The sequence below is a fragment of the Strix uralensis genome, chromosome 3 (assembly GCF_047716275.1).
Source record: "Strix uralensis isolate ZFMK-TIS-50842 chromosome 3, bStrUra1, whole genome shotgun sequence".
NCBI classification, from domain to species: domain Eukaryota; kingdom Metazoa; phylum Chordata; class Aves; order Strigiformes; family Strigidae; genus Strix; species Strix uralensis.
Genome location: NC_133974.1, coordinates 73,153,031 through 73,177,016, shown reverse-complemented (window position 1 = coordinate 73,177,016; position 23,986 = coordinate 73,153,031). Strand labels below are relative to the sequence as shown.

Sequence of the window (23,986 nt, the reverse complement as noted above, 5' to 3'; positions counted from 1 at the left end):
AAATCAGAAATATATTTAGGACCACTGTTGATCATGAGTAATGGTTTATCTGGTACCACAGATCCTAATAAATTGATTATTCTATTTAGAAAGATATTAATGGATCATGTTGTCTATTGCTAGGTTAATTCTTCTGCCCTGTAATATATAAATACAGGGAACTTGCAACTAAAGGGTGGCATACTGAGGAAAAATGGAAAGAATTGCGCTACTGCATTGTGCATTGTTGTCTTGTGCTTTCGTTGCTATGAGATGTAATTGTATTACTCACTGTACTGTTAGATTTCAAAAGGCTAGTTCATAAGCAGTAATAAAATTTGTGGCAATCTGAGCTAAGTTAATGAAAAAGGTAATCAAATCTAATGCTACAGGGCAAGATATCTGATATCTCCGGGGGTCATAAAGAGATCATACAGCTGACGAGGGGGAAGGGAAGGAGGCGGTTTTATGTGTGGAGTGCGGAAGAGGTAAGAGATGGCAGAAAAGTAAGGGTCACCTTGCTCAGAAGTGTTGTGTGTTGGTCACTGACAGAGGCAGGAGGTTACGTGCTAGATGTAGCACAGAGATGAAGATGCTTATCAAGCTAATGATATTTTTAGTAATGTCAATACCTGATGACTGTATAAGTTTCAGCTGATCCCAGACATTTGTCTCTATGTGTTGATTTGAAAATTGGATTATGTAGTTCATGTGTGTTTCTGCCTTGCTCATAGCAGACATGTACTGAGCTGGGGGCTGATCAAGGATGGCATTGGAATAACCCTTTTTGTTGTTTTTCAGTAAACACCAACTCCAATCTGAAACTCACTTCTGTCCCTGAAGCTAATGTGATATTTTATTGCATCTGTAAATAATACCCAGTGGTGACTTTTTCCTGCTTCTAACTAGAAACACAGCAAGTTTTCTGTGTGGATACTTTCACCACCACGTATTGGTATATCACTTGAGGGTTCCAACAGTGGCTTATGCACTGACTAGTAGCAGAAATAGTGCACATGTTCCTTGTGGGTGTGTAACTGATAATGTTCAGCAAGAGACATGTGCGATGGTAACTGTAGTCTGCACCCTAAAATGTGTTTTCTCTCACAGACTTGTACTATATTTATTGCAATTACCTCCTTCATCCTACTCTGCTCTTTTATACATTCCCTGTTAGCAGTCTTCTTTTTCTACTGTTGCTCTCCTTTACACAGATCTGCTTTTGACCAAAGTAAGAATTCTCATGCCAAGTCCCAGCCACCTGAGGCCATCTAGTGCTATAGTCTGTGTCTGTACATAGCCAAGGGTAGATGATTAGGAAAAACAAGAAGGCTAAGGACTGCATGAAAGGGTCCCTCCTTCCATACATCTTCCCAAGTCTCAGAGACTTCCTAAATTAGGTGTTTTAACACCATACTGTGCATTTGATTTTAATCCAATCTGAATAGATGTATTGAATCCCTTTTTGAATGTCGAGACATTATTGGTTTCCTATACCATCCAGTAAGAAATCTTAAGAGTTCTCCAATAAAGTACTGATAGAAAAACATAGGTAGGAAAGACTGTGGGGGGTGAAGGTTTTGATTCTGCCTAGATGTTCACAGTTTCTTTCCCTCTACCTCTTGTGCATTTATGTAGCTCACATTCATTCTATACAGATAATATGTTAACTGATAATTTTTGCATTTGGAGGGTCTCATATCATTTACATCTTTTGTGTAACTCTTCTGTTAGACCTCATATGCACGTAAGAACTCATCAAGAGACTTGCCCCAGCCTAGCCATGAGGCAATCTCATAGCAGTGCCGTAAGACTCCTCCAAGCAGCATGAGAGAGGGGTATGTTGAGGTCATGGGAATGATGGGAAGAACCAGTGGGGAATATCCAAAGCAGAGGTAGAGCTGCATAACTTAGAGCTCATGGCTGGATGCTGAAAGGTGGCTTGCTTTCACACAGTGCATCTACAGTAGGATAGTAAAACAGGAGAGGTAGGAAGTTGGTCCTCCAACCCTCAGCAGCAGTCACATGAGCTTAGTGTAGAGCTAACACACTGCATGGTACCATCTAGGCATGTTCTTGTAGCCTATAAATGAGATTCATTTGTCACACATTTTTACTTTGAGAAAAATAAAGGCCAATATTTGATAATTGAGGTTTTTTGTTTTCTTCGTAACAACAACTAAGCACATAATTTAATGGCAAATATTAAAGAAAGAACTTTTGGTCCAAAAACTTTTAGTATGATGATCTGTATCTTTTAAGAGTGTTCACATGGATTTCACACAGTAATACTTGAGTACTTTGGTGCTCTCAGTAGCTGTATTTCTATCAAAATTTTCTATCTTCTTTCCATGTCTGTCAGAAAAGCTTCATTAATTCCTAGGAGTACGGTTATTTGTAATGTTTCTCCTGACTTTTGTGACACTCAAAAAAGAAATCCAGCTGTTAGGCTTTAGGGTTAACAGTAGACCAGAAGAAATAATGGTAATAAATTTGCTTGAACTTGTCATGATAATAATAATTACATTTCTATAAAGCTTGGATTGAAAACATCCAACAGAAAAACTGATTAAAATCTACCATACAAAAATTGACTGCTTCTACCCACTCCTTTCCACAGTTCCTCAGAGGATCACTGTGTTTATATTTTGAATATCTACGGTATGGAGTTATTGAAACTAAATTAGGTTTTAATAAAAGAAGGTATTGTGGGATTTCTGTGGGGCTGAGGTTCAAGCTAACAGCCTTGAATATATAACACCAAATATAGATTTTGCTTAAGTTAATACCAAAGGGACTTTTATTTATCTTGCTTTCCTTCTCCGTTCTACAAGAGAAAAATTAATATCTCATCACCTCTAAGAAAGCCAAAGTTATTCCAGGAGAGTGAGAGATTACAAAGTTCCCAGCACTGCAAATAGAGGTAGTTATTTCAAACAATAGCATTCAACCTTCTATATTGCTTCTCTCATTCTTTCAGTACAGACCTGTCTCTCCACAGGATGGATTCTCATCTGCAAAGCATCTGGATCCTAATTTATGTGAATGTGAATATTCAAGGTTAACAAGAATATATTCCCTGTGGGAGAAATAGTCAGTGCTATTCAGACCACATCCCTCTTTTCCTTCCTTGCCATAGAGTAGGCTGTTGAAAATGTACCTCATGAAACTGCAGGTTCCTATCCTACTCACATGAACAAATTTAATGTTTCTATTTGAGATTAGGTGAAGTATCTCTCCCCATGACTGGATGGCCAGCAGGCAGGACAAATGAGTTTAAATATCAGCTCTAAATGGAGAAGAGAGAGGATAAATTTAATTCTTTTTTTACCCACATGATAATTGTTGTCCTTTCTAGTCCTGTACAGTGAGTGTATGGGCTTTGGGGCTTTTTTTACACTCAGCCCAAGATCAATGACCCAAGCAGGTGTCTCAGGTCACAATTTGACTGGAGAGTAGGGAAGAGATTCATGGCTTGGGTTTTCAAACAGGTTGCCTTATTAGTCAGAAGTAGGTGCCTGCCTATTGCCAACTTTACTGGATTAGATTAGAAACCTAAGAACAACTTTTGCATGTCCTCTTTATTTCATCTCTGATGGATTTATGCAGGCATTGGGCTGGTTCTGGGGGTACCCTTATAACACAGATCCCATACATTGCCTGGAAGGACCAGAACCTACAGGGACCTGAGGACTGTGTGTTGGAGTAGGATGCACTGCAACAGCAGTGAAGTACTTATTCCATATCTGAGTTGGGCAGCTGAGAAAGCCCAGTCTGGGTACAAGTTGTGAGGCAGTTTCATTTTGCAGTTTCATTAATCTGTGCTTTCCACCATACAGACCCTTCCTTAAGGCAGCCGGCAGTATTCACTGAAGCATGGGAAGGTAGGGAGCCTTTGGAGTGGCAGTGTCAAATGGGACCAGTAAGAGCATGCTCAGTGCTTCAGAACTGAGAGAGTTGTGAGTGACTAAGGTATGGACTGAGAATCTCTCAGGATGAAACCTGTGCATACCCTGATGTCTTCTCTCTCCTCTGTGTGTCCTAGTTTCCAAATTAAGGTAACGGGAGGTGCCCTAGGTAGGACCTGTAATGCCCCCCAGCAGGTGCCAGTTGCAGTGCGTAATGTGCCAGGGCCATGGGACACACCATCTCCTGGAATGCTATGACTGCTCCCACTTAATTTTGGTGGGCTTATCCCAAAAGCAGATTAACTTGCCATGGACATAGAGACCTCAGATCTGGCCCTGTGCAGCATGAGAAAAGGCTTGGCAGGGCTGGTGCTTAGCCGGTGCTAAAAAGGAGTGATGGGTGCTGGTGACTGCATGCAGTCAGTACACCTGTGCCCTGCTTTCCAGCACACCCCTTGGCACCCACTGCCACCTGGCATTTCATTATCCAGTATGTCCCACCAGTCCCAGATAAAGACATCAATTCAGTGCTGCTGTGCTGACTCAGTTCCCAAGCAGCTGGCTGAGATAAAAAATGGGTTAAGCATTTAGACATTGACCATTCTTGGATTAGACCAGGATCCTACCACTTTTTAATCTTTTCTTTAATAAAATAGCTGTATCACAGTTTTAAAATTTACTGCAGCATAGATATTCAGTCCTCAAATATTTCTTACTCTGATTCCCTGAATTCTTCTTTTTTCTTCCCCCAGAACATCCAGAATGAATACAGGGGTTTGTGACTCATCTCATTTATGCTTCATACGGAGGTAATGTTGCCACTTCACTTATCTGTTTTATTGACCTGTTTACATAGCCAAGGGTGGCACTGCAAGCTGATATTCAATTGGTGATATTCTGATTTCCTGGGATATGTGCAATACGACTAATTTTATGAGTTAAACATTGAAGAGATACCATCAGTTTTTAAAAGTCACATTCCTACTTGGCTCTTTCTCATAATCATTTTTACAAGCAAGATAACTGGGATCACCATAACAATAAAAATAAGGGGGGGAGAAGTGTTTTGCCTTAGTCTGGGGTTTTTTTTTTCTTTTGTACTAGACAGCATTTATGTGTCTGTATATGGTCAGTACATCTGCTTGCTGTTTATAAGCAGTTTCTTACTCTAGAATATATAAACCTGGGTCTGCTAAACAGCAGGAAAACATCACAGATGAGATTGTGGGGGTGGTGGCTGAAAAGTAGAAGTGGGATAGGGCCGAGGACTGAACCTTAGGTCCACCCCTTTCTGCTTACTGCCGTTCTGCTCTTCTGTTTTCAACCTCTCCTTTTCGAGAGAAACTACTGAACCTGGGAGGAAGTCTCCACATTTCCATAGTCATGGCACTGTTTTCTTCCCTAACTCCAGTCTTCATAGCCATTATATGTGTTTTGATTGGGGTAATACTGAAAAAGACTAACGAAGAGAAGGACAAATGTGAGACTAAAAGCAAGCCTCTATCTCGCCCATGGGTGGATGAAGATTTAAAAGATGGCACTGACCACCACTTAGAGGAAGAAGGTAAGAAAAATCATATTCATCTGAGCATTTTTGTAGTTTGAATTTTTGAATATCTGCTGATATGAATAAAGGAGATGCGATCTTCTGGACTTCTCTACAGTGATAGCAATGCATAGTCCTTCACTGCTGCTGTGCCCTGAACTTGTCAGGTCCCTGGAAGGAGGCTGTCCTCATATCATGTCACTCTTGGTGTAAATCTCTATTTCCTCCAGATCCCACAGGTCAGACTGCAAAAACAAAATGCATTTTCAAAAAGACCCCTGTCTGTCCCTCTGTACAGCAGATTTCAGACCCATGAGGGACTCTCTGGACAATGCAGGGAAAGAAAGGAGAGACTGCTGAAGTCTCCCCAGCCTCTTGCCAGGCCTCATTAGTGTGAGCAAAGGGAAGACCTGAGCAGAGAGTTTCTATCTGCAAGCTGATTTCATAGACATCTCATCCTACATATTTGGTCTCAGTACCCGCAGAAAAGTTAGAAATGGGTTTATTACAGTTATTACAAAAGTCCTCCATTTGTGACTTCTGAGAATGTCCATAAGAGCTTTAGCTGGATTAGCACTGGGGTCATTTGGGAGCTATGCTGATCAAATGTTTAAGAACAAAATGCGGTGATGGTGCTAATCTGTTCCTTCAGCTGCATATTTGAGCCTGTACAGAACGCCTCTTTTTTTTTCAGTAGTGATTTCTGATGCCCAGCTTGGACAAAAGTCTGAGCCCAAAACGTGCCCTTCCTTCTTTTTGCTTTCTGACTATCCTCCATAAGCTCCCTTTATTTCCTTGTGAAATAAAAATCTGCAGAGTTCTGTTCCTATGAAGTTTTTAAACTTGCATTTAATAAAGCTTTTTTTTTTCTCAAGCTGATTTCAAAGGCTTTTTGTGTGGCTTTTGTCCCATAATGACACATTTCCTGAGTCCGCTTCTAGGAATCTTGAAACTTATATTGTTTTTCTGCACATATGCCTATTTCTAAGAACCATTATTTCTCTTTATTTCTCAGTGTTCAGTGTACTTTGAGTTAGTGTTGTGTATCAGTTGCCAGAAATAGTTGATACTTGGAACATTTTAAACCATGTTGACTATTTCCCAAATACACAAAATTTCTTTAAAAATTAGTTCATATGTTATATTCTCCTTTGCTCAATGCAAAACAGATTCTGTATCAAATTACCCCATATTTCCTTTGTCACTAATGGTGCACTAGTTCAGTTAAATTGCTGCAAATTAAAATTCCTGTGGGTAGTTCAAGTGATAATCTATGAATTATCTGTGACATCTTTGACTACAGCTGTTTCTATCAATTTAAAAATGTAGATCCTCTAAATAAACAAACCTATTAACTCTTAACAAGGAGTCTCACTGCCACAGCTCCATATAGAAAATGTTATTCTTTTTGTCTTAGTTGTTTTCCCTTTTATTCAGCTGCTAAAGTCAAAACTACTAGTTTAAAATTGCTTACAAAAAAATGACAGGTAGATAGACACGTATGTGCTGTTACTAAAAGATTTATTTATTTTTAAATAAAACCTCTCTCAAAGCACCATGGCATTCAACATTAAATTAGGTTTTCTTGCTATGTTTGCTTTTAACAACAAATAATCATCTTTCCCTTAATGGTGTGTGATTCAAACCAACATCTTTGCAAAACAGGCATGTCTTTTATCTCTAAAAAATTAAAATAATTGCATCATGCTTAGGAAAGTTTTTCTTCAGCAGAGGAAAGCACAGCCTAAGTGAGAAGGGAATATGGCCACCTTGGTAAGGATCTGCTACTCTGCTAATGCAATAATTAAGGATCAAGACATATTCACCTTGTCAGTGTTAAAATTTTCACTGACTATACTAGATGCTGAAATGGAAACATGGATGTAAACAGAGATTTTCTTAATAGTGAAGAGTATTTTACCTGTGTAAATTCTGCTACTTTACTAATATATCTTACTTTACCAGAAAATCTCATTTCTACTTAAAAGCCTCAAGCTGGCTTGTATTTAAAGATAAAGTTCCTCTGAAGAGAATTTGAGTTAGGTGAGATGAAATATTTTTAAGACCTTGTCTAAAGCTAGAATCTAGGGTTGCCGTAGGTGAGCAAGCTGAATTTTGAACAGCCCCCTGACAGGAAGGGACAGCTGAAGACCAAGTCTTTCGATACATGTCCATGACCACAGTGAGGGCACTTTGCCAAGAGAGTGAAGTGCTCTGTAAGAAAAAGCACGGAACTTACTTGGGCGACATCAGCCCCGTGAACCTTCCCTGAAGTGGCACCAGCAGGGACGTTTCCCCTGAGAGGGGCATGCCTTTGAGCAGCAAAGCATTCAGTGTAATTAGCTGAGCTGCTTGGGCAGACGCAGCAGAGTCACTTATTGGCGGTGAAGGATAGAAGAGGGAGGGCCATGTGCTCCTGAGCTTCTCTGTGTTATGCTTTCAGAAGCTGAAGAGAAGGATGTTTCTCAGAGCAGCCAGAAACCCAGTTCTTTGGTTAAGTGGAAAGCATTCACCGAGTCCAATTGTTTAATGCCTTAGCTGGCAGTACTTCAGATTTGTTTACATACCCATCTGTCCTGTAACTTTTTCCTTCGATATGAGATCCAGAATGAGATATTGTTGTGCTGCAGATTGGCAAGAATGGTCTGTATGTGTGTATCTGGCCACGTCTTGCATTAGGCCATGTGTGATTACCAGTTAGATACAGATGAAAAAGATGTTTCTTCAGCCTTGTCTTGAACAAGGGCTCTCTTCTAGTGGTGGGCATCTGATCCCAAAGCGGTGGTGCCTCACCTCCCAGTGCTTCAGGTTTACACAATTAGATCTGGACTGTTGCAAAGACAAGTTCAGTCTTTAGCCCAGGGAGCTTATTGTATACTGGTCACTTTCTTGGTCATATATTCAGATCAAGACAATTGATGAATAAGGTAAATACAGACCAAGTTTACAGTGGTGTGGAGGATGAGGTTGAATTTTATTTGTATCCTTGTAACTCTGGGGAACAGTTGCAGAGATTAATAGCAAAGACATTTATTACTACATATTTAATTGTGGGGACTTTTTTGATGTACTCTACTTAAGGACTACAAAGCAATGTACAAAAGCCCAAATGTTCCATCTCTTCTGAAAATACACTGCTCATTGCTTGTGAGAGTTATAATAGACGGCTCCCACTTAGAAGTATTTCTCCTCCCCCCAAGTTCAAAGGCTTCCCATATCTTTTAATAATACTACTGACATGAATGAGGCAGTAGCAGTTTAATTTTCCAATTCAATGACAGTTCATGATTTGTGTCATTTAGGAACTCAAGACTTACATGAACATGATGCATCATTGTGTTTATCTCCCTGCTGCTGCTGCAGACACTACCAGCCGTTGTCGTCAGCTGAATGAACATGAAAACTGGCCTTTTTTCACCCTGTTTCTTTAACTTTGCTGGAAGGCTATTCCAGAACTTCACGCTATGGGATAAAAATCCTCCCCTGCCTGCCCAAACTTATTTAATACTACTCTATACCCATTTTCCCTGTTCCATCCTCTTGTTTAAAGGATACTTTTCCAGCCTGGTGTATATCCTCCTGTGGTTTATAAGCAACAATCAGATTACCTCTCAGCTTTCCTTTTACTAGGTAAACCAGTAAATCTTCTCTTTATAAAACAGTCACTCTATTCCTCTGAAGATCTTAAGAAACCTTCTGCAACTGTATTCCAGTTTGAGGTAATTTTCACAATGTTTTCATGTTGAGTTCTTTCTTCCAGGGTCTGCCTCACCTAGTTGACACTACTTTTGCTTAAGATCCCTGACCAGCTCTTGAGTTTTCCAGGATTAGCCTGCTAACCACTATTTATGACCCACTAGTAAGGCACTCCATCTCTTTTAGTTCGCTATTAGCCACACAGTCAGTTCAGGATTGGATTCACTACTGGGATTCCTGTAGTAGCAAATTATGTATCAGTCTGACATTAATCAAGCAAAAAACCACAGGTCAGCTGCTCAGCATTTTAAGTCCAAAGATCTGAAAGCTTTCTTTATATACATTTAATTGTTTTCCTACGTATCGTGTCTTTACACTGGGAAAGAGAATTGAGAGGAATTCTATGCATAGGAAGCAATTCCTTAGAGAAGAAACTGAAAGAGTTGATTTGGAAAGCAAACACATTGGTCTAGACTGAGGTTACAAGTGAGGTTTCTCACAGATCAGTCTCAGGACCAGTTGTTAATATTATGTAGTGGTCTTTGCATAAAACCAAGGAGTGTACACATGAAATTTCTTAATGACATACAACTGGCAACGAACAACACAGGGAAGTGTCAGTGTAGGTAAAATAAGTGGCCAACAGAAATGAAATGACATGTCATTGTTCTCAGTGTGAGTTTGTTATTAGGAACTTATGGTAAGAATTTTTGCTACAAACTGAGGCAAAATTTATTATGTGGTTTGTAGGCTGATTATAACCTCCCGTATGAACTGCTGGGAAGAACACAAACATTATCCTAAAGTGTATCCAGAGACAAATTTCTGATAGAGTCAGAGAAATAGTACTTTTAAAATAAGATTTCACTTGGGATATCTGAGCCAAAACCATTTCAGATTTGCTTAAAAAGCAGGAAGCCTGATGACTATTGTAAATGTACAACAGGATTGATGGCAATCTTGAGAATGTGGCTAACAAGATAATAGACTGACTAACAAGATGTCTGTTGTCCATCAAATGATGGAATACACAGAGATGTAAACAAGACATTTGTAGTATTGTATAACGTGACCATACAAACAGGAATATGTCTAAACACAGCAATTAAAGATATAGAGAGCATGCACTAAACAGATGGTGCTGATAATGATTTTAGCTTAACATATGGTTAATGTTAACTGCTAAGAATGAATGGTAGACACATGGTGGAAGATAATAAATAATAGATGAATTTATCAAAAAAAAAATAAATTGCCAGGAGAGTTTTGGTTTTGTGTGTCAGTTCTCTCAATTCTGAGTTCTCCTCCTGCCTCAGCCAGTATTTCCGTTTTGAATGTATTAAGGTTTTAAAGGTTTCTTACGAAACTCAAGCTCGAAAGCTCACACTTTCATTCTCACTAGTCACCTCATTTTTGTCCCATGTTCAAAATCTTTGAAAGTACTTTTCTTTTTTCACCATGTTACTATAAGTTGAACCATCTTGACCACACAGCAGCTTCACTTCTTCTCTTCTACTTACATGGGGAAAAAAATCCCTCACAAACAAGCAAACAAACCTCTTAAAAATTAACTCGTCTTGACCTTAGGTAATATTGTAAGTTTTATACTTCCTGTCTTACAAGGTCTAGGTTTCTGTGTTTACTAATCCTTTTCTTCCATTCCAAGTTGCCTATAGATCATTTGAGATATTCAATTACATCTAAGATGTTTTTTATACCTCTGATTTAAAGAAATGTCAAATCTCTCTTCTTCCTGATCCCTGAATTCTTCAATCTGAATTCTCCAACTTAATTTTTCTTAATCCCTTATTTTTGCCAAGTTTGTTCTCTTAAAAATTGAAATCCACAGTTATAGACCTACTTTTTCTTACCCTTTCATTTAGTCAATTAAATTGAATAAACTGATAATCTCAGTTTAGGGGTACTTTTTTTTTGGTAACACTTTCCGTTCTCACTGAAACCAAAGCTAAGAGAGTGAACTGCACCAAGAGAAGAACAGGTTATTTGATTAAGCTATTGGATGCTTCAGATGGGAAGTCTGGTTTCTAGTATTATCATAATATTTCCTCTTTGGTCTATAGCTGGAAAGCTATGCTTCTGCCAGGTACTTCATAACAATGATGTGGTTGAGGCAATATAACTCTCTTAAAGATATGTCCTGATCTAGATGTGAGCTTGGGGGCCTTTGTAGGCTTCCCAGAAGACAATGCATCTCAAAAAGCAACCCTTTTTTAAGGCATGCTACTTTTTCATTTCTTTACAATCTACCACAACATCAATTATTACCTATTTTTTATTGATATGGTTCCTGCACAAGTCAAAGCAGGTACTGCTGTTGTTATTGCATCTTTATTCTTCCCTTCGTGTCATGTTTTGTTTCATGTCCTGTACAAACACTGATAGCTCGTCCAGTTTGCTGTCTACACCTCTGCACTCAACTGGCCACAGGCAGCATCCTCTCCAGATTAAGTACATATCTGAGTCAGTTATCTGACTACTGTCTTCATCCGTATAAGTAATTTAATTGTGCTCTTCATCCTTCTGTTCTTCAACATTCATGTATGTATTAATGGTGTATCACCTACCCGACTTTCATCTCCTTGTGTTTCAAAATCAGGTACAGAGATTACACAAACTACCTGCAGCCTTTGCTCTGATTTGAAAAACCTCCTTTGTAAAGATTTTCAGCATTTTATAGACTAGCCTCGTTATCTCTAACTCAAAATGGTGGTTGATAGTTTTGCAATAATACTAGAAAAACAGAAGCAGGGCTTGGATTTGCCTAGGAGCCAAGGTTAGACCATCGAGTCTCCTCCATCAGTGGCTGAATAAAAGGTACAGTACACTGAATGTATGCTATTTCCTACTTTCTGAACTTTGATAAAAAGCTCATCGTAAGAAAGTAAATAGTGAGAGCATATAAGAACTATTGTGTCCTGGAGTTAGTTTTATTTGACTGTTTCTAGGCTAGAAATAGTCTATTTCTATTCTGCAGGACACTCAACACTATAAATTTGTGAAATGGATAGGGATGATCACTGTAGCATATTGATATAAGCACAAATAGTATAATCTGACCTGAAATTTTCACCAAGACATTAATCCAACACCTATTTTCAGTATAGACTTCTGGTCAGATTCTGCCTTCTGATAGACAATGCAGAACCTCAGCTGATTTCAGGAAGTTTTTTGTTATCATAAGGAAAGTATCTCTCTCATTAAGAAAATCCTCTTACATGAGTGCCCACAGATAAAATTAAGATGTGTCGTTCTGTGTAACTGCTAAATCTTAGTTCAGCAATTAATATCTGTCTTGTAGTTTCAGTACTGCTATACATAAAATGGATGTGGAGAGGGAGAATTAATTTTTTGGACCAATCAAGACAGTTGCAGGAGGCCATCCAGCTTCCAGGCCTGTAAGTCCTTTGAGAGGAGCTTGCAGGAGATATTATGTGCCCAAAGCTTGCATCATTTTCTGTCCTGTCTATATCAAGGGACACCTTTTGAATTTCTCTACTGGCCAGACAGTCCTCAGTGAAGTTGGAAAGGGTTTATGAGTTTCCAACTCCCAACTCCCTGTTGTTTCCCTTAGGGTTTTATACATTATTGGGTCATCACTTTTTCTCTCAAATCCTTTGGCTGCCAGCCATCATTGTATCAACTTCTGTCTGTGGAAGGTTTTGCATATTGGCTTTTACCAGCTTAACATAGTGGTCCTTGAAGATGGCATCCTATGATACCATGCATAGTGTGGAAGAGGTGGGAAGGATGCAGAACTTTAACTGCCTCCCCGCCTCCCCTCCCCAGCTACCCTACCATTCTAAAACATGTAGGATGTTGAACACCGGCTCTCCGGCAGAAGCTCTTCCTCTCAACATCCTATTGTACCACACTACTTGCGAGTGCAAACATAGCCTTTTAACCCTGTGGTATTCCCTTCACTGAGTGTGGAGAAGGAACAGCAAAAAAGGGTGTGTGAAAGTTTCTGAAAGAGAACATCACCAGAATCCTAGCAAAGGGCAAGTCCTAGTCAGTCAGGTGCTACTGAATAGTAAATAATCTACTTTACTAAGTGTAAACCACAAAGGGAACGCTAGAAAGAGGCATCTTCTTCCTTTTTTAGTTTGAGTGTGCAAGATGGCCACAAAAATAATTTCTGCAATGGGTCACTGCTTCCCATTACCCTGGAGCCAGGTCCTTGCAGACTGTGACTGAGAGTGCTTAACACAGGCATGAAATGCTAAACAAAACAAATTTTCTGCGTGACTTCTTTGTATGCAGAATGAAATGTATGTTGTTTGGAGACCAGAATCATTCTGTTTAGATTCAACATATGAAGCTGGATATATTGCAGCTTCTTGCACATGCTGTGCCACACTTGTGAATATTTCACTGCTGTTTATAAAATGAACAAAATATCAGCTTGGTCTCTAAGGCAACTGCATGCTACTAAAACACAGAAATAATTACTGTTTGAATTTGCACTAGAGATTACTATGATCCTGGAATAATAGCCTAATGGTGACTGAAAATGAACTGGAATTTTTTTTCCTGACTCAGCCCTCTATAGCAGATTGCTCAATACTATTGACTAGTCAAAATGCAAAATTTAAATGGCTTTAACTTCCACATCACGGTTGCAAAAAATGTTATCCCTGCTGATTCTAGGAATGCCAGTGAGAAAGAGGAGATCTCAGAGACAACAGAAGATGCATTTTGTGGTATAAAAAAACCCCAAAGAGACAGATTGCAGCAAAATGAAGAACCATTTTGAGTTCTTAAATTAAAGACAAGGAACACAATATCTTACATTTGATATGTTGTTATCCTAAGTATAGATGCCTGTCATCCATTTCCTCTTATGCTGAAAGTATTGTGAAACCAAAGAACTTAACCACAAAGTCACATTTGTGCAGAGCCTAGACTTGTAATGCTTCTGGTATGAAACATGAATATGGACAAAGCTGACATTCAGGTCTTCAGAAGAGATTTTACACATATGGGTAGTTAAGCCCACTCCTTAACTTCAGTAATTGAACTGATTTTTTTCTTATTAGGCTGCTCAGGAAGGAATGCACATATTCACATTTACCAACTGAGAAAAGTGGGCTGAAAGGTTGGCCACCTTTTCACTGCTCTTTCAGTTTGTAATCTGTTTTTACAGGCAGGCTTGAAACTGAAGTGGAGAAGGCCGTAACTTCTTTGTGGATCATGCTTGCTACAGCCAGCCAGGACCCTCCTGCTTCTTGGTATTTAAACAAGGTGTTTATTCAGTAGCTGGAGCTGGGGATCAATGAGTTGTGTCAACTGAAACCTCAGACTTTGCTTTTGCAGTGGTGTAGAAGCCCAATGTATGCCGGTGCAGGACAGAGTGCGTTATGGTGGTGAATGCCAAAGATATAAATCGTGTTCTACAGCAAAAAAAAAAAACCCTAACCACTTTTATTTTCTTGCAGAGGTTGATGAAGAGTGGCAAGGACTTGATGAAAATGTTGCCCATATCCCCTTCTTTGCGGAGCGCTACTCTGAGGCCAAAATGATTAAAAGGTCACAGATGTTTTATGAGCTTCTTAATAAGAGACGGTCTGTCAGGTTTCTTAGTGATGAGATGGTCCCCAGGGAGGTTATCGATAATGTCATCAGAACAGCAGGTATGGTACTGAGTGGTTCAAGGCCTGATTAAAAAAAAGGATCGGCACTACTGTTCAACTGTGTAAAAGTGATGTGGAAAAGCCAAGCAAATTGGCATTTGGCTTATGGTTTTCCCAGATTCACCTTTAGCCATAATGAATGAGCTGATTGGAATTGATTGATTGGAAATTACTCAGCTTGCACAACTATATATCAGGGACTGGTTTGGAGCATTCCCAATTCCTTTGTATTTGCAGTGCACCCAAAAGGGAAAAAGAGCATTTCAACAGCATGAAAGAAAACATTTCATTTTCAAGCTTTAAAAAATGTTATTTAAAATAAAATTGATGTGCAGTTTAGTGAGACATCTTTCAAATAGAAATATTGAAGTGTTTTATTTCAAAATTTTAAACCATGCGTACTTCACATGCTTTAAAATTTCATGCGTTATGATGATATTTATTGTGTGTAGATTTTGTTTGGTTGTTTTTTTTTCCCCAAGCAAATTGATGAAATTGTCTCAGGCATGTGAAATATTTCAGTTGATATAAATGGTTGGGGTTTATTATGGGGAAAAAACTTTTAGTCTAGAACAAAAAATCTTTTCCAGTCCTTTCAACATCAGTGTCGGGCCCCTATTGCATATGACTGGAGTGTTACATTGCGGACTCTGATTGAGATTATTGGACTGAATGTCAGAAATGAGTTTCCTTTTTTTAAGAATTTATGTGTTTCAAATCATTACTGTCATGTCCTGGCCTAATCTCATCTCTGCTTTACTAACATTGACTTCAGCCAGGAGTGCTTTTGACCCTCATTATTTCTCTTATTCTATGAACCAGCTGCTGCAAGTATAGAAAATATTCATAAGCTGCCTTAGAGAAAAGTTCAGTAGCCTCTAGCAGGATTAATAATATAGAGATTCTTAGCATTTGAGGTGCATTGTTTTCCCTTTAAAAACTGTAAGCAGCTTTTTTACTGCACTGTAATGAGTCTCCATCTTCCTCTAATTAGCTGGGAGTCATTAAAACACTGAGTGTATTTTGGCAAATGCAGCAAAGTGAACAAGTCTGGAGTGCAGATGAAGTACTTAGTAACCCTGAACACTTTGGGCTGTGTAGAGAAAAAGAAAACAAAGCAAAGCATAAATGTCATCAGTTGTTACCCAAACCTGAGAAAAGACAATGTTCACAATATAAACACATTTTAATATAAAAGATAGTTCAAGCTGCTTATTCAGTGTTTCTCAAACTGAAATCAGTGCTTAGGTAAGCAAATATTGTATGTGTTCAAGACCTTCAAATATTTTTAAAATGAGTATGAGGGGCTAGAGAGATCTAAAGAGTCTCCTTAACTTATTTATCTGTGAACTTGCACAAATAACTATATTCTTCAGCTTCTGGCTTTCATCCTTTAGGCAGTTAAAATATTCTCCAGTGGTGTTGATGTGTAATGATCAGGGCTGAATGAGCAAGTGCAGATTTAATATGTGCACACCTACATACACCAGCTGTCTTTGGGCCAACAAACTCAAATCTGTATGCTATATGGCAGATGTCTGCATTGTGCAGCTCCTCATCTTTGTCAGTCAGCGACAGACTCCTGCGGGTGGTCACTTAGCCTTGTTTTCCTGAAAGCCATTAGCTTTGTCCTTCAGCTAAAACTGTGTCTCAGAGTTGGGTGCATATTCAGACGGTGTGTTGCTTTCTGTATAGTGCTTTGCAATAACATTACTGCGTGCGTATATATGCACCAGTATATGTGCACCAGTATATTATGCACCATAATACTGCCTTATCATAAGAACCACAAAGGAATTTTTACAAATCCCTAACTTTGGTTTCCTGTAAAATGGCTGTATGAAAGGACTAACTTCTGTCATTGAATGGGACTTCACATTCTTCAAGAAAGAAATGAACAGGATTGTCCTCCACAACTTCTCTCAGTCCTTTTCTTCCCATCTCATCCACTTGCTTTCCCATTGCTCTGTTGGCCAGCCTGAAAGCCCACAAGGGAGAGCTGATACCCCTTGCTTCACACCTTCCTTCCTGGGTTTTCAACTTTCCCCATTTTTGTATGAAGGTACTTCACCCAGCGGAGCGCACACTGAGCCCTGGACCTTCGTGGTAGTGCAAGATCCATATTTAAAACATAAGATCCGTGAGATCGTAGAAGAAGAAGAAGAAATAAACTACAAAAAAAGAATGGGAGACAGATGGGTTAATGACCTGAAAAGACTGAGGTATGAAAAAGTCAGCTGGCTAAGGGGTTTGAAGGGAGCTGTGTTTTAGTATAGAAAAACTATATTGGGAAATTTTAGTCTTTTTTTTTTTTTTTTTTTTTTTTTTTCCTGTTTTTCTCCACTTATTTTCAGGATGAAAAAGAAAAACCAACCCTGAAAATATTCAGCTCAATTTTTAGAACCCTGTTTTAAAAATGTTCTTTCAAGTCCATTCTCCTTGAAGTCTCCCCAGTTTTCTGGTGTTGCTCAGGAGGGCAGCGGTAAATATTTCCCCTGTCCTGATCACAGAAAAAGAAAGGTGGGGTCAGAGACTGCCCCAGCCAGAGAGTTGCCAGGGTTGCTATAATGTTGTCCTTTTGCTAGTTTACAGCTGGGAAGAAAAGACTCCTGTCTGACTAAAGTGGAGTTCCCACCCTGCAGGAGCTGGAAAAAAAAAAAAAAAGTACTATCAGTATGTTAATTCTGGCTGCCTTGTTCTAAGGGCCAGGTGAGATGCAGCACCCAACTGATACACACAAAGGCAATGTCACTATGCCTGTGTGCTTCAGTCTTACCAGAAAACAGGTGAAATAAATGACTCAGATATTCAGCTCTTTCCTGTTGCATGGCTTTGTCTTGATTCTCAGGATGATGGGAATCTTACTGAAAGCACCACAGTTTAGAAAATTGAAGTGATAAAAGAAGCTTGTCTTGAATTCTTATAGTATCCTTTTCCATTTCTTCCTCCCTTTCACTTTTATATATTTCTAAGATTCATGTTTGGAAAGAAAAACTTAAAAATATATGTAGAATTGTGCCTTGGTGGCTGGTTCATAAAATTGCTTCCAGTAAAAGGTATTATATACTCTCCACCTGGAAACTTTTCCAAGCATTTAGCTCGATTGTTATTTTTTTTTCTGTGTAACCTCTGTTGCAATAACTCTTGTCCCAGTTTTCTCCTGTTGTTTGCCGAACAATGAAGCTCCCAAAGTCATTGGGAGCTTTGTTGCTGACTGAGGGAACCCCCAAGGCTTGTCCCTATGCAAGTACTGAATTATGCAATATTGAATTGTTCCAGATACCACCCCTCCCCCCCCCCCCCGAAGTCTGACTGATTTGCTTAACTTCACACACTGCTGAGTCTTGACTTTTCAAATGAAGCATATGTGCAAAGCTTCATAGGTTGATTTGCCTACAAATTACTGTTTCATAATGTTATTATTTTTCAGGTGCTTATGTGCTATGTAAACAAGTAAAAGATAGTATTCTTTTATATTTTGAGTGAGAACAGTAGAAAGCACACACTTTCTTATCTAAATCCCACATCATAACTGTATATATTGTCATTAAAAAAATTTAGAATCAAATGAATTCTAACAGGGCTGAAATAGAACACAGGGCAAAAGAATAACATTTTTTTTTGGTAGAATGTATTTAGGTTTATACCTTAGACAGAGAAGTTTTGAACTTTTCTGCCAGCAGTTTTCACTGCAATCACAAAAAATGTTGGCACTGCTGGTAACAGGTGGAGCTGCAAGTCTGCAAAATTCCAGGAATCAAATAATCTCAAGGGCAAATGTTCATAAGGCCAGTTCATAGATAAGAGGTCAAGAACTACACCCTATTTTTATGCAATTCCATGGTTCAGAGTGAGTGCATCAACTCCTCAGCTGAATCTGTTAAAATTGAGAACTCTCAAGATTTTTTTTTTCAGAAATGTTTCTATTTAAGCTGATAATACTCAATCCTTTGCAGTAAATGTTTTAAGCTTTAGTCTACTGCTGTAATTGTTGTGTACCTTCAGTGCCCCACAGTAAATGTGACTTACAGGAAAGCGAAAAAGTTGCAAAATAAATGTCTTAAACATTATTCTTTTGCAGAACAAGCTGGATCAAAGAGTATTTGGACACTGCTCCGTATCTCATCCTCATTTTCAAGCAGGTATATGGGCGGCTTCCAAATGGCAAAAAGAAGACCCACTACTACAATGAAATCAGTGTTTCTATTGCCTGTGGTATCCTGCTTGCTGCACTGCAGGTACGTTGACAGAAGTGATATACTGGGAGTAAATATATTGGTTTGGATTACCTACCAAGACTATTCTGCCCAAATGAGGGTGGAACTCAGTTTAGATTTTAACATTATCAGTCTTCTGGAGTACTCCAATTCCTGGCAATATGTCTTAGTTTTGAGTTTTAAAGCTATTCTGCACAGGCCTACATCTGAGAAGGTGATTGCTATTCTCAGTAGTGGTTAACAAGAAGAAAAATGTGATGCAGCTTACTTACTCTTCTCTTAGCACAGGCTTCAACCCCTGTGGTTTCTACCTTTTGCTGACAGTGTCTACAGACTACCCAAGCATGGCTGTGCAGTGCCACGCTGGCCCCTTCTTTTCAGTAATTCCTAAAAAATGGCTTGACCCCAAATCATTTTTAGTACACAATGCTGGGAAAAAAATCAGGGACATATTTTACAGAACAGACTGTACCATTTCAATCAGTCTTACCGAGGCATTTCTGAAAGTGAATTTATTTCTAAAGCTCAGCATGCTTGACATCAGCCAGTGGGATTCTCTCAGGGGTTTCTCAGTGCTCAGTTCTGCTTGTTGCATCTGATGTACTCACACAAGTGTTTAAATAGTGAAGCTAGTCCAATAGTTAGCTTGGCCTGTCAGCAGGATAACAGCAAGGTGCAACCTCTTATATTAGGCCAGTTTCCTGCCAGGAACTGCCATTTCTCCTCCATTCTGTTTTGAGTGACACTTCCTGCATTGCTGCTCCTCAGGAGGATCCTCAGGATGGGGAATCAGAGAAGTGAGCAGTGCAGAAGCACATTGCTGGGGTGTTGCTGCTCTGCGGCTGCACATTGCTCTGTATTTTCCCTCCATGGAGCTGAAAGCAAAGAGAATGCACAGGGAATGGGGTGTCACTAGTGCCTTAGAAGCGGTAGGAGTGACAAGGCTCCACTTTCCTCTGAGCCAGCCCACCATCAGGTGGGATTTCTGAGGCTGTTAGGCTCCTTAGTGCCATCTCTTTCCCAGCTCCTAGAAACTAATTGACAACATTAAAGGATACAGTGACATGGTCTCATAACATTCAGCACCGCACTATTAGCTCTTTTCCTCTTCAGAAGATCATAGAGATTACTTAACATGAGACCTGTTGCCTGAGCACCTCTCCCTGGCTGACTTTTGTATCTCAAAGCCTCCCGAAATGCTTGTATTACATGCAGGGAGAGACTGAAATCCACATGTGCAACTCTCAGGAAGCACCTCAGCTATGTGGTCATACCTTGGATAATGTCAGATACTTACTATTTGTCACATTATTTAGCTTTTTTTGTGAGATTTCATATGAGAGAAGTGATACATAGACTTGTTTTGGGGTTCTGATGTAAGCCAGAACATTGGCCATTGTGAGAGATGTCAACAGACTGCTGCAACAACTTCTGAGGCAGAGCCTGTGTCCCCTGTCCACATGAGGTACAGCTCTTGAGCAGGAACAAATGTTCGCAAAGCTGTAAGGCTGCATGGAGGCAAGAACCGAAACATTTTTCTGTATGAGCCAGATGAACCCCATGGGATGATATTCCAATGATATCCCCACAACTGCCTCTTGACTTCACGGTAGCCATGGGTCCCCCGTTACACTGAGAACTGCAGGCAGGCTCCTGCTGTACAGCATACTGACATGTCAGGCAGAACGTGCTGTTGCTGTGGTGGAGAAATGCTGTACTTCTCTGTAAGCAAAGCAGGCATCTTTTCTGGTACTGTTGAGGCTGTTAGTATGTCAGATGTTCTAAAGCCTGCAGCAGAGTCTAACAAAGTGGCATTTCTGGGCTAGTCAATAGGAGAATGTGTTCAGGTCTGGTGGGAATAATGGGTACAAAGACAGAGTATAGACCTCTATCTCACTCTGTTGCTGTCTCTTTTGGTGCAGAATGCAGGTCTGTACACAGTGACCTCCACACCCCTCAACTGTGGCCCCCAACTCCGAGTGCTGCTCCAGCGCCCAGCAAACGAGAAGCTACTCTTGTTGCTCCCTGTTGGCTATCCCAAGAAAGATGCCACTGTGCCTGCACTGACCCGAAAGCCGCTGGAAGACATAATGGTGGTCATGTGAGCCCAGCACCACGAGGAAGGAGCACAGCCCTGCTGCCAGCTAGTAAGCAGCAGCCCACTGAAGTTGTCACTGCTGTTTCTGTGTATTGTCCTCCTACATCACTATTGCTCTGGCTGTTTGCACCTGTATTTCTTTTAATGCTGGTAATCTACTAATAGCACTGAGCAGTCAAGCACTGTGCATTTGACAGGTGCTATTACCAATGATCCCAGGCAGTTGTTCCGGGGGACACATACAATGGCATTTAAACGACCTTCATCGCTTGATTTTTCTTATGTATTGTAGGGACAAATCTTTCCTTGAATTGGAATGTATATTCTCCTTATACTTTTGTGATTACCATTACATAGTTATTTTCACTTCAGAATTTTAATGGAGGTTGTGTTAAAAGATATAAAGAGGTCAAATTCAGCTGTCTTATCTTGATCAGTGTGTGTTATTTAAATGTCCTTTCCCCTTCACCGTGTCCAGTTCTGCATAGAAGGAAGCTATTTTTCTCATATACAGTAGCATTTTCCCTACTTGATTGATCTCAAAAACCTTGTCTATACCAGGCTTTCTTAAACTATTGCTGGTACAAGTGTCTTTGGCTGGGGGAGATCTGGCAGGAGCAAGGCATCCAAGTAATTTCCTTGCTACCATTTCTTTATACATGTTCCAGGCAGAGTTAGATCGTATGGCAGCTATCAGTCATGCCCCTATATTTTCTGCTTCCACTGGAAGAAGCCCAGGGGGAACTACTCTTCTGGTTATCCGGTTTATACTTACAACTATACCAGTTTAACACCCTGAAATTTAAACTACTTTAGAGACATTGGCACGTGAGAGGTGCTTTCAAGTCACACCAAATCAGGCATATTTAGGTTTGTTTTAAGGCCGCTTCCCACAAAAGCAATGTTCCCTACTGCAAGCCATGTCTACAGGCAAGACGTGAGTGGGCACCACTGGGTGTTGCTCACTGCAGGGCTTGACGCTGCTGATCCCTGGGCTGGCAGAGCCCCCTCGTGGGGTTGCTGTTCCTGCCGGCTTGGTGGGCAGCACGACATGAAAACAATGAAACAGACGTCCTTTCCTGAAGCTGTCTATATTCTGTGAAGTATTTTCCCACCCTGCTGCATGTAACTTCAGGCAACTTCAGACAAATTGGCTTCAGCCTTCCTTGGGGGTTGCTCGGGTTAACTTGCTGCACCTCGTCTGAAGTCAGTCCTGTTTAACATGACCTGTTGCAGCTGAGAAAGTGGAGGGGATAATATTTTGCAGAGGTATAGCTTTTTGCAGTGTCAATGCCTCTGTCACCCAATGGTGACCAGTCCATTTTGCTGGTATTTAGCAGGCATGGCTATGTGTTCACCTGTTTTACTGGCCCTGTTTCACATCCTCAGTAGTACAGCAATGGCAGGAAGAGTGTATCACGCAGACTTAGTCTGAAATGAGGTTTTATAACTACAGTAAAATAAAAAAAGAAGTCCTGTGTCTACACACTTGCAAGGTCTAAAAGCTAGTCAGGGAGAGAGGGATGAGCTGAACCAAGCCAAGGCTGACCAGCTGCAGGTCCCTAGTTATCAACAATACACACTAAAGTGTCTGTAGCAAGTTTTCCTTCTGTGCAGATGCTGCTCTGCCATATCAGGCCCCTTCACAAAGCAGTTGGTACCTGCTGTAAATATATATAAGCCCTATTATGTTTGTTTTAATTCAGAGTTCACATTGATAGAGGACTTAACCTCTGTTGCTTTGCAATCTCTCCTATAGCTACAGAAATAACGGCTTCTGCCTGGCCTTGGTCTGCAAAATAGACAGCATGTTTATTCCACAACAATATTCAGAGAAAGTTTACCACATTAGTTCAGTTTCAAACAGCAGGAGCCTGCATATATAATGCTATTTCTAGTATGGTTTCATAATTAAAAAACCCAAAGAACTAAACCACTTTAAAATATACAAAAAATTGTCACAATAACAAACATTGGTATGTACCAATATACCTCTTTATAACAAAGATTAATGGTGGTTTTTTCCCCCATGTGTTGATTCTGAAAACTAATATACACATAGCAGCTGAAAAAAAACAAGCCCTCACACCTACTACATGGGAAAGATTCTATCCAGGAAAGCACTTCTGGAATCACAAAAAATAAGTAAAAGAAGCATTTTTTTTTCTCCCATACAAATGCTTATTTAAACACAAATACTCCAGTGGTATTACAACTGCTGATGATACTGCAGAGTCTTGTATAAATTATGTTACTGCTCCTGTTGTGACAAGCCTACTTGGAATTGCCACTGTTCTCTAATAAGTGTGCAGTCTTTACTTAAAACACAAATTAAATAAGAATAGATTTTGCCTTTGCATGCAGAACATTATTAAATAAAATTAAGGTTAACATTTAACTAGGGATTTTTCCTTTGTTTGGGTGAACAATGCTTTTCCAGAACAGAACATTCTGGAGGAATGTCTCCCACACAACCAGAAGGGATTGAATTTTTATATTCCTCCCCTTGTTATGTGTAAAATCAAGATTAAAGGACTTGACAGGGTTAGCAAAAGATGCTGGAATTTGGCATCTCTCCCCATGATATCTTATGGCCACATCTCTGAAAGGCTCTGGACTTACTCTATCCACCTCTTCTAGAAAATGACTATACCACTCAGATGGGAACTGAGCCCTTTAGAAAACTTTGCTCTAAATATTACTTTTCTAGAATCACAGAATAATCAAGGTTGGAAGGGACTTCCAGTGTTCAACCTCTCCAAACCTCTGCTCAAAGCAGGTTGAGTTAGATCAGGTTGCGCAAGGTCTTGTCCAGTCAAATCCTGAACAACTCTAAGGATGGAGAGTCTATAACCTCTTCATGTAACCTGTACAGTATTTGTTCACTTCCA

At 39.8% G+C, this 23,986-nt stretch overlaps 1 protein-coding gene across 2 annotated transcripts; it reads left to right on the top strand.

The window, feature by feature from the left end:
* The first annotated feature begins 4,982 nt into the window (after positions 1-4,982).
* IYD (iodotyrosine deiodinase) lies at positions 4,983-21,513 on the top strand. 2 transcript variants are annotated; one of them, XM_074864792.1, is made up of 5 exons: positions 4,983-5,451; positions 14,586-14,780; positions 16,843-17,002; positions 18,862-19,018; positions 20,920-21,513. In XM_074864792.1, the coding sequence occupies exons 1-5, from the start codon at positions 5,271-5,273 to the stop codon at positions 21,100-21,102; spliced, it is 876 nt and encodes a 291-aa protein (XP_074720893.1). In that variant the 5' UTR covers positions 4,983-5,270; the 3' UTR covers positions 21,103-21,513. The 2 variants fall into 2 exon arrangements, with proteins under 2 accessions (XP_074720893.1, XP_074720894.1); XM_074864793.1 differs by lacking the exon at positions 4,983-5,451 and adding an exon at positions 14,416-14,500.
* The last annotated feature ends 2,473 nt before the right edge of the window (positions 21,514-23,986 follow it).

Coding starts and splice junctions, on each gene's coding strand:
- IYD (XM_074864792.1), top strand. CDS start 5,271: ATGGCACTGTTTTCTTCCCTAACTCCAGTCTTCATAGCCATTATATGT. Junction 14,781..16,842: donor TAATGTCATCAGAACAGCAG/GTATGGTACTGA, acceptor TTTTGTATGAAG/GTACTTCACCCAGCGGAGCG. Junction 17,003..18,861: donor AATGACCTGAAAAGACTGAG/GTATGAAAAAGT, acceptor ATTCTTTTGCAG/AACAAGCTGGATCAAAGAGT.